The sequence below is a fragment of the Dipodomys ordii genome, unplaced genomic scaffold (genome assembly GCF_000151885.1).
Source record: "Dipodomys ordii isolate 6190 unplaced genomic scaffold, Dord_2.0 Scaffold6, whole genome shotgun sequence".
NCBI lineage: Eukaryota > Metazoa > Chordata > Mammalia > Rodentia > Heteromyidae > Dipodomys > Dipodomys ordii.
The window spans coordinates 18,502,387-18,511,557 of record NW_012267222.1 but is presented as its reverse complement, the minus strand read 5'-3'; the positions used below and the strand labels follow the sequence as shown (position 1 = coordinate 18,511,557).

General features: G+C 51.3%; 1 protein-coding gene across 1 annotated transcript in view; it reads right to left on the bottom strand.

Annotated features, from left to right (window-relative positions):
* Rcc2 (regulator of chromosome condensation 2) overlaps positions 1-2,065 on the bottom strand; it is a 36,386-nt gene extending 34,321 nt beyond the window's left edge. The window contains exon 1 of the mRNA XM_013032708.1: positions 1,961-2,065. Coding sequence (XP_012888162.1) covers positions 1,961-2,065 — 105 coding nt within the window. The remainder of the gene's footprint in view (positions 1-1,960) is intronic.
* Between the last annotated feature and the right edge of the window lie 7,106 nt (positions 2,066-9,171).

Here is a 9,171-nt window from a genome sequence, read left to right as displayed (position 1 = left end):
TTTTGTTGGTCGTGGGGCTTGAACTCTGGGCCTGGGCGCTGTCCCTCAGCTCTTCAGCTCAAGGCAAGCGCTCTACCACTTGAGCTACAGCACCACTTCCAGTTTTCTGGTGGTTTGGAGATAGGAGTCTCATGGTTTGAACCGCGATCCTCAGATCTCAGCCTCCTGAGTAGTTAGGATTACAGGCGTGAGCCACCAGCGCCCGGCTACCTTAAGATTCTTATCCCCAATTAACTACCCAAAAGCCAGAGATTAAGATAGTCTTAGGGGCTTTCCTGTCCAGGCTGGCTTCGAACCAGGATCCTAAGGTCTTAGATTCCTGAGTAGCCAGGCTGATAGGCGGACTCCACCATGCCTGCCTTCTCTTTTTCATGGTACATTTCATTTGCTATTGAACTAAGGTTATTGGAGCTAAGTAAGGCCATCTTGGCATCTTGGTAGAAATTAACAGGAGATGGGGCAAATACGTCAAGAGTTGTAGGGCTCCAGGAAGCTCGGGCTTCCCCTAGATAACTGATGTCCCCATGTTCCCAGATGGGTCCGTCCCCTGGATAGTTTGCTCTGCCTCTGCATAATACTTCTGTTAGAGTTAAGTATTCCCAACTAGTTCACTCTGCTTATGTATAACCCCTTTATAGAAATAAGTATCCTCCTGTAGCTTGCCTTGTTTTATGCATAACACTTTTGTTATGGCTATTAGGGCTTGGTCTCCACCCCAAGCATGTGTGTTTTGTCTTTAGAAGTTATGGGCTAGCTCTGTTCTGGGTTGCTGTGGGTCTTTGAGACGAGTTTACCAAGCAGTGTCCGGCCTTTTTAATAAAGACTCCTGATTCAACCTCTCAAAATGTGGCTTCTCTGGTTGTCTGGATGGATCCTCTGGGATAGGAAATTATAAATCTCATCAATTTTTTTTTTTGGGTCCGGTCATGGGGCCTGAACTCTGGTCGCTGTCCCTCAGCTCTTCAGCTCAAGGCTAGCGCTCTACCACTTATAAATGTCATCAATTTTGACTTTAAAAAATGTGGCTTCTCCGTTTTCTCGCTGTACAACACTATCTTGAGGGAGTAGTAGAGAGCTGGGATCAGCTGGGTTTGATCTCAATCTTCCCAGGCCCGGGAGGTGGAGCTGCCCAGGCCCCGATGCTTATGAGGCTTTGTGACAGGGTCCAAGCTAAGACAAGGTCAAGGTCACAGAGCCTGCTCCGATGTGCCAAGATCTCTGCCTGTCCCTCCGCCAGCTTGTTGCTTCCCTCTGCTTCTTCTCCCCTCCTCTCCCTCTCCCCTCCCCTCCTTCCCCATCCCCCTTTGGGTCCAGGTCCCGCCTCTGAGCCACACCCCAGCCCTGAATTAGAATAACAAGGCTCAGGTGAGCTTGTGTGGTGAGTCCATCAGACTCTAGTTCCGATTCTCCGTCAGGTGCTCTTTGCTCCCCAGTTCCTGGTCTCTGCCACCTCCCTGGAAGCCCATTGGGTTCTCCGCCAGGATCTGCCGGGGACCCCCCACCCCCACCTCCGCCAGCCTCCACTGGCCCTCTGCCCGCCTCTCCTGACTCCAATCTGGGAAGCCAGCCTCTGCGCCTGCTCCGTGGAGCTCAGCATTCAATGAGTAATGAAACCAACTTTTCACCCCAAGCTGTGTTCTTTCCCCTTTGGAATTGTAGATCCAGTCGCGATGGAGCAGCAGAGGAGACTTACTGGAGGCCAAGAACAGGAGAGGCGTGACATTCGTGGATCAGTTTCTCCCTGGGGGGGCCCTTGGAGGTTGTGGATCTCTGATAAAGGAAATGTAAAAGCGGGTGGGGATAGCTAATAAGGAGCAGGAATATTCATGTCTTTTCTGGGGATGGGCGGAGATTCTTCAGGCAGCTCTGCGTCAGCCTTTGTGCTCTGTTCCCTCCCCCTCTCACCCCCTGGTTGTCATGGTAACTGTCCACTGTCCCCAGCCGGAAGGGTGTCACTTACCATGCGGAATACCGTGAAGTTGGAGGTAGTTTGGTGGCCAAAGGCAATCAGCTTACGCTCAATGTTGGCCAGCCTCTCTGAAGGGGACTTCTGGCCCTCAGGCATCCTTGTCCCATTCCCCAAGGCCAAGCAAGATCTGGACACCTAGAACAGTGCTGGGAGAGGCTGGGGAAGAGTGGGAGGGGAGGGGCGTGAGTGTTTGACTGGGGGAGAGGGGACACAGCCCTGGGGGGAGGAAGAGTGAGTGTATACTGTGATGGCCGGTGACTCTGTCCCTACCCTGTCCCAGGCTAGGTGCCCCTGTCTTTGAGTTGACCCAGCCGCAGCAGTGGGTGGAGGGACTGTGACTACCCTTCTCTATCCCAAAGGGTTTGAGTGTGAGGATGAGGCATTTTGCTAAATCTCCCAAATTCTATTCTGGAATGTTCTCTCTGTTAAAGAATGTTAGCCAGCCCTGGTGGCTCATGCCTCCAATCCTAGCTACTCAGGAGTCTGAAATCAGAGCATCGGAATTCAAAGCCAGCCGAGGCAGGAGAGTTTGTGAGACTTATCTCCAATTAACCAGCAAAAGCAGGTAGTGGAGGTGTGGCTCAAGTGGTAGAGCACCAGCCTTGAGTGAAAAAAAGCTCCGGGAACGGGGCACCAGTGGCTTACACCTGTAATCCTAGCCACTCAGGAGGCTGAGATCAGAGAATTTCGGTTTGAAGCCAGCCCACGAGACTCTTAATCTCCACTTAACCATTCAAAAGCTGGCACTGTGGCTTAAGTGGTAGAGCAATAGTCTTGGCACAACGAGGCTCTGGGACAGTGCCCAGGCCCTGAGTTCAAGCCCAACAATGGATAGAAGAGGAGGAGGAGGAGGAGGAGGAGGAGGAGGAGGAGGAGGAGGAGAAGAAGAAGAAGAAGAAGAAGAAGAAGAAGAAGAAGAAGAAGAAGAAGAAGAAGAAGAAGAAGAGGCAGTGGCGGCGGAGGAGGAGGAGGAGGAGGAGGAGAAGAAGAAGAAGAAGAAGAAGAAGAAGAAGAAGAAGAAGAAGAAGAAGAAGAAGAAGAAGAAGAGGCAGTGGCGGCGGAGGAGGAGGAGGAGGAGGAGGAAGAAGAGCTAAAGGGCAGTGCCCAAGCCCCCTGAGTTAAAGCCTTGGTGCCAGTAAAAAATAAATAAATAAATAATTTTAAGAAAAAGAGAGAGAGAAAAAGAGGGCTGGGAATGTGGCTTAGTGGTAGAGTGCTTGCCTCATATGCATGGGGCCCTGGATTTGATTCCTCAGGACCACATACACAGAAAAAGCTGGAAGTGGCCCTTTGGCTCAAGTGGTAGAGTGCTAGCCTTGAGCCAAAGAATCTCAGGGACAGTGTCCAGGCCCTAAGTTCAAGCCCCAGGACTTGGGAAAAAAAAAAGTTTCTACATCCTTTTCCGTGATAGAACAGGTCTTTCAAGAGGCTGTGGTCACTAACATGGAGCTGAGAACACATGTTCCTTTTTCCCAAAAGCTGAGTTGGATTTTTACAACCATGGTGGGGGGCGGGGGTTGGCAGTGTCCTGGCCTCTACCCACCACACGCTAGCAGCACCCCTTTCTTCCAGCCACAAAACCAGAAATGTCTCTGACATTGACAGATGTCCCTCGGGGGCACAGCCTCCCCTTTCCCAGTGAAGAGCCTCGGAGTTACTGGAAAAATTGTTCTCAGCTGTGAGGCAGGAGCTGGGGAGCTGGCTCTGGCCTCCCGGGGGGAGGGGAGGTGGCCAGACCAGATGTCTCCCTTGATCCTCACAGTCTGGCAGGCTGCCACCATGTACTCTGCGTCTGCAGGGGTCTCAGACACCCTGGCTTTCTCCACCCATACAGACTACCTTGGGCTTGGGGGTGGGGCCCAATTGCCAGGCTCTTGGAGAGGGGGGTCCACCTGGGGCTCTGACTAATGAAGATCAAGGTCTCATTAGGAGCTGGGCGCTGGTGGCTCATGATTGTAATTCTATCTATTTAGAGGGCAGAGATCTGACGATGGCAGTTCAAAGCCAGCCTGGGCAGAAAAGTCTGTAGGACTCTTATCTCCAATTAGTCAGCAAAAAGCCAAAAGTGGAGGTATAGCTCAAGTGGTAGAACACCAAGTGAGAATGCAAGGCCCTGAGTTAAGCTCCTACTGGCAAGAAGAAGGAAGAAGAGAAGGAGGAGGAGGGGAGGGGGAAGAGGAGGAGGAAGAAACGAGGAACAGGGTAGCTTGATGTGGTTGCCATGCCTCTAACCCCAATGTTTGGGAGGCTGAGGCTGGAGGATCTGGAGTGGAGGCTGGACCTCCACTCCCTGACTCAAAAAAAGAAAGGAGGGGGTGTTAGGGAAGTGGGACTGGATCGTGGGTCAGAATCAGTGCAATGGCCAGGACTTCAGGGAAGTCATGTACTAGTCTGGGTTCTTTGCCTCACTATACCTGGTGGCGAAGATGCCCAGAAAATACAGGCCTGGCTGCAAATGCAAATTCTCCCATTTTTATTCCTTGCTATGATGGGGGAGGGTGGGTGGTGGGGACAACTCATGACAGGGAGCTTTCTGGAAAACAAAACATAACAATAACAACAAAACCCAAAACCAAACAAGAGCAAAAGTTGAAGATTTTTTTCCCTGCACGCACTAAGGGTCAGTCCCAGAAAGGACATAATGGAAAAGTTGGAAAGGTACCCAGGAGGTCAGTGAATGGCTTTTGCTTCGTGCTGAATGGGTTCAAATGGTCTTAGAAAGTTTGATGCTTAAAAGCTTAAAAATATCTGGGGAGAGGATAGACCCTCTGCACGGGCAGGCTTTAAAGACAGGAGGCTTAACTAATAATAAATAAAACATCACAGGCGGTTCCAAGCCAGCCTGGACAGCAAAGTCCGTGAGACTCTTATCGCCATCTACCTGAAAGTTGGAAGTGGAGGAATGGCTCAAGGAGTAGAGTGCGAGTCTTGAGTAGAAAAAGCTAAGGGACAGGACCCAGGCCCTGAGTTCAAACCTGACAGCCCTCTCCCCTACAATGATAGGAGACCATTGTTTTGAGTTCTGCTAAGAACAGAAATGAATTCCCTTTCCCATATCAAGCCCAAAATGAGCCAGTCGCCGGGCATGTGGAGAAATGAGAGGAAGCGCAGCCACACTTCCCGCAGAACACTATGGCAATAAGCCTGCTTAAACCATGAGGCAAGAGGCAACTGGATGTTAACACATTACTTTTCTTTCCTTTCTGTTTTAGGGCTTGAACTCAGGACCTTACGTTCTCATTTGGCTTTTTTTTTTTTTTTAACTCAAGGTTTGTGTTCTACTACTTGAGCCATGGCTCCACTTCTGGCTTTTTTGCTGGTTGGTTAGAGATACACATCTCACAGGCTTTTCTGTGTAGGCTGTCTTGGAGCTGCGATTCTCAGAATTCAGCCTCCTGAACAGCTAAGATTACAGGCATCAGCACCAAGCTCTCATTGTGGTGTTTACATGCATGCCGCTAATGGAGTGTGGTCCCATTCACTTGAGCTGTGTTACTTTTTCTTACCTCCTGGGTCAGTTGGGGCACAGGGCCAGAGTCTCCTCACCGGCCCTCTAGCTGTGAGGACTACACTGAGAGGATATGGCTGAACTGCCAGGCGCAGCGACAGCACATGCCACCGTGACTAGGAATCCATGACAGCCTGGCACAAGCCGTGCGGGCTGACAGTTGCGGGTTCAGCCTGGGGCTCACCTGAGTGGTACAGGGGATGGCAGCTGGCAGCAGGGTCTGGTTTTGAAGTCAGAATGAAAGCAGGACCCTCAGCGAGGTCTTCTAGCCGCATGCCTGGGGGGAGGCGTTCAGTCCCTGCATTTCTACCGGGCTCCCAGGGGAGTGACGAGGATGCTGCGGGCTGCAATGGCACCAGGTTCACCAGTGGTTTTATTTCTCCATGTCTGAGAACTCATAGTCCCACTGGGAACTTGTGGCTTCCATTAATTCCTCCTTCCAGACCCTCCTGGGTCTGACAGGGACTTTCTTCTTCTCCCCAGGTGTTGTATCATCCTGGTCCTCATTCCGGTCAACAGCATCATCTAGAGACCAAGCCCAGGGCATTTACTAGACAAATGCTTTACCTTTTTTTCTGGGTACAGAGATTTGAACTCTAGGTCTCAGGCTCACTCAGCTTGCTTACTCAGATTGTGCTCTGTTTCTTTAGCCTTGCTTTTTTTTTTTTTTTTTTTTTTTTTTTTGCTGGCTATTATAGAGATGGAGTCTCAGCCTTTTCTGCCTGGGCTGGCTTTGACCTGTGATCCTCCAGATCTCATTTTCCTGAGTAGGGAGGATGATAGGCGTGAGGCCCCCACCCCCATCAGTCCTTTTTTTTTTGTCGGTCATGGGGGCTTGAACACTGGGCCTGGGCCCTGTCCCTCAGCTCTTCAGCTCAAGGCTAACACTCTATCACTAGAGCCACAGCGCCATGGTTTTCTAGTGGTTAATTGGAGGTAAGAGTCTCATCGACTTTCCTGCTTTCCTGCCTGGGCTGGCTTTGAACCATGATCCTCAGATCTCAGCCTCCTGAGTAGCTAGGATTACAGGTGTGAGCCAAGACACCCAGCTCTTTTTTTTTTTTTTTGTCAGTCATAAGGCTTGAACTCTGGGCTTGGGCGCTGTCTCTTAGCTCTTCAGCTTAAGGTGAGCATTCTACCACTTGAGCCCCAGTGCCACTTCTGGTTTTCTGAGTAGTTTATTGGAGATATGAGTCTTACAGACTTTCCTGCCTGGGCTGGCTATGAACCTCGATCCTCAGATCTCAGCCTCCTGAGTAGCTGGGATGACAGGTCTTATTTTTTTTTTAATCATCCATTTGTTATTCCAAACTTGTGGAACTTATTTATTTATTTTGGGTCCGGCCATGGGGCCTGAACTCTGGGCCTGGGCGCTGTCCTTCAGCTCTTCAGCTCAAGGCTAGAGCTCTACCACTTGAGCCACAGTGCCACTTCCGGCTTTTCTTTTCTTTTTGCTTATGTGGTGCTGAGGAATCGAACCCAGGGCCTCAGGCATGCAAGGCAAGCGCTCTACCACTGAGCCACCTTCCCAGCCCCTGACAGGTGTTGTTTTTAAGACAAGGTTTTATTTGGTAGCTCAGGCTGGCCTAGAACTCATACTCCTACAACCTCAGCCTCCAGTGCTGGGAGTTCAGGTTTGTAAAAACTTCATCCTTAAAATGTTTATTCTTTAAACATCCTGGAAGAGTGTCACGGGCTCAGTTGCCCCTGTCAAATAAACCTAAATGATTTCTGTCTCAGCGAAGTGAACTTGAGTCAGGAGGGAGTTACCAGGGAGGATGACCTTCTCCAGGAAGCCTGGCTGCAGTGCCCACATTGCTTAGTCTCAGTGCTGTGCTATTCTCCCTTCTGTAAACAACCCAGCTGCTGGAGCCTCTCACGGCATGGATGAGGCTCAATTTCAAGACTCCTGCTCCCCCTAGCCTGGCCAGGTGAAGCATGGAGGAGATTCCCACAATGCTCTGGGCCTAGCCAGTCCGCTTGGTGTTCTCACTGCACCAGCAGAGGGCGCCTCAGCACCAAGCTTCTGCTCCGTGGTCCCTCCTCCAGGGGAGGGGCAGCCAACCCTCCCCTCCCCTGAGGCTCTGGACCAAGGTGGCCTCCTCTGTTTTTCCAGACCCAGTGATCGTCTAGACTTGAACCCAGAGCACTCTGGTTGTGTGATCTTGCATGCCGCACCTTTCCTCTGACCTCGGAGTTCTCTTCTGGGGAGTTCATGAATCTTTACACAATGACAGAGGAAGCACTTTAATGTAGATAGGGCCTGGTCAGGAGCAGTTCACTCTTTACGTGCTAGCCAGGTGGCTGCCTTTTGCCTCAATTTACTCCCCGATAAAGTAGTGATAATTTACATTACCTCTCAGGGCTGTGTAAGAAGTAAAATAAGCAAAGTTAGCTGGGTGCTGGTGGCTCACACCTGTAATCCTAGCCACTCAGGAGGCTGAGATCTGAGGATCACAATTCAAAGCCCACTCAGGCAGCAAAGTCCATGAGACCCTTATCTCTAGTTAAGCACCAAAAAGCTGGAAGTGGAGCTGTGGCTTGAGTGGAAGAGTGCTAGATTTGAACACAAAAGCTCAGTGACAGTGCCTAGGCCCTAAGTTCAAGCCCCAGTACTGATGCCCTCCTCCACCCCCACCCCCACCCCCAAAAAGGAAAAAAGAATTCAAGATAGAGCATATGGCACCAGTGGTAAGCCCCAAACTGGGCGGGCCTGGGCTGGCTTTCATGACCTTTACTATGTCACTCAATGGTGACCAAGCTGTGGTTCCACTCTTTCCGCTGTCACATGGTGGGCTGGTGGGGTTCCAGGTGAGTCTTTGGCTTGTTGGCATCCAGAACTACTGTTCCTGGTGGGTTGTGGTTAGTAGACAGCTTCCCCCACCCCATACACAGCCTGAGGGGGCTCTTGGCCTGAGCTGGGGTGCCAGATGGTGGTTGGGGGCCTGGCTCCTGAGCACAGTGAGCATTCAAGTTATCTCTGAGCCTCCCTACAGATGCTGGATGGTCACGTGAGCAGACCCTATGCCCAGGAGGCCTGGAGGGAAGGAGTTGGGCCAGCCTACTGCCAAACTGGGGAAGATGGAGGGAGACTGGGTGGGGCCGCAGACAGCTACTTCCTGCCTCCCAACCCACAGCTGGGGCAGGTGACGGGTGTCTGCAGAGCTGTGGTCCCCCATCCAGTGGGGACTCAAGGCTTGGGGAGCAGCAGCCAGACCCCTGGACTTTGTGCTACACACCCCCTTTCCTGCAGGCTGTGCCCCACCCGATGAATGACGCCAGTCTCTGAAGCCGTCTCCTCACTCGATGCTGGAGGATTGGAAATGTAAACGTGTTTCTGCGTGTGCCTGGGTATTTGGCTCTGTGCTCATTATTAATCTTAGCAACCAAATGGGTTTTGGTGCCATCATCACTTAACACAAGATTATATTGTCCAAGGCCACCCAAGCTTCAGATCTCTTGATGATCCTGCTCCTGTCTCTGTAGAGGAAGAGCCACTGTCCTACCCCTGACCCAGCGGGAAGCTGCTCAGGGACACTCTGGGAGACTAGCCCTTAATTTAGTGTATGTATGTATGTATGTATCTATCTATCTATTTTGGTGCTGGCACTGGAGCTAGAACTCTGGGCCTGGGCACTGTCCCTGAGCTCTATTTGCTCAGGGCTAGTGCTCTGCCACTTGAGCCACAGTGCCC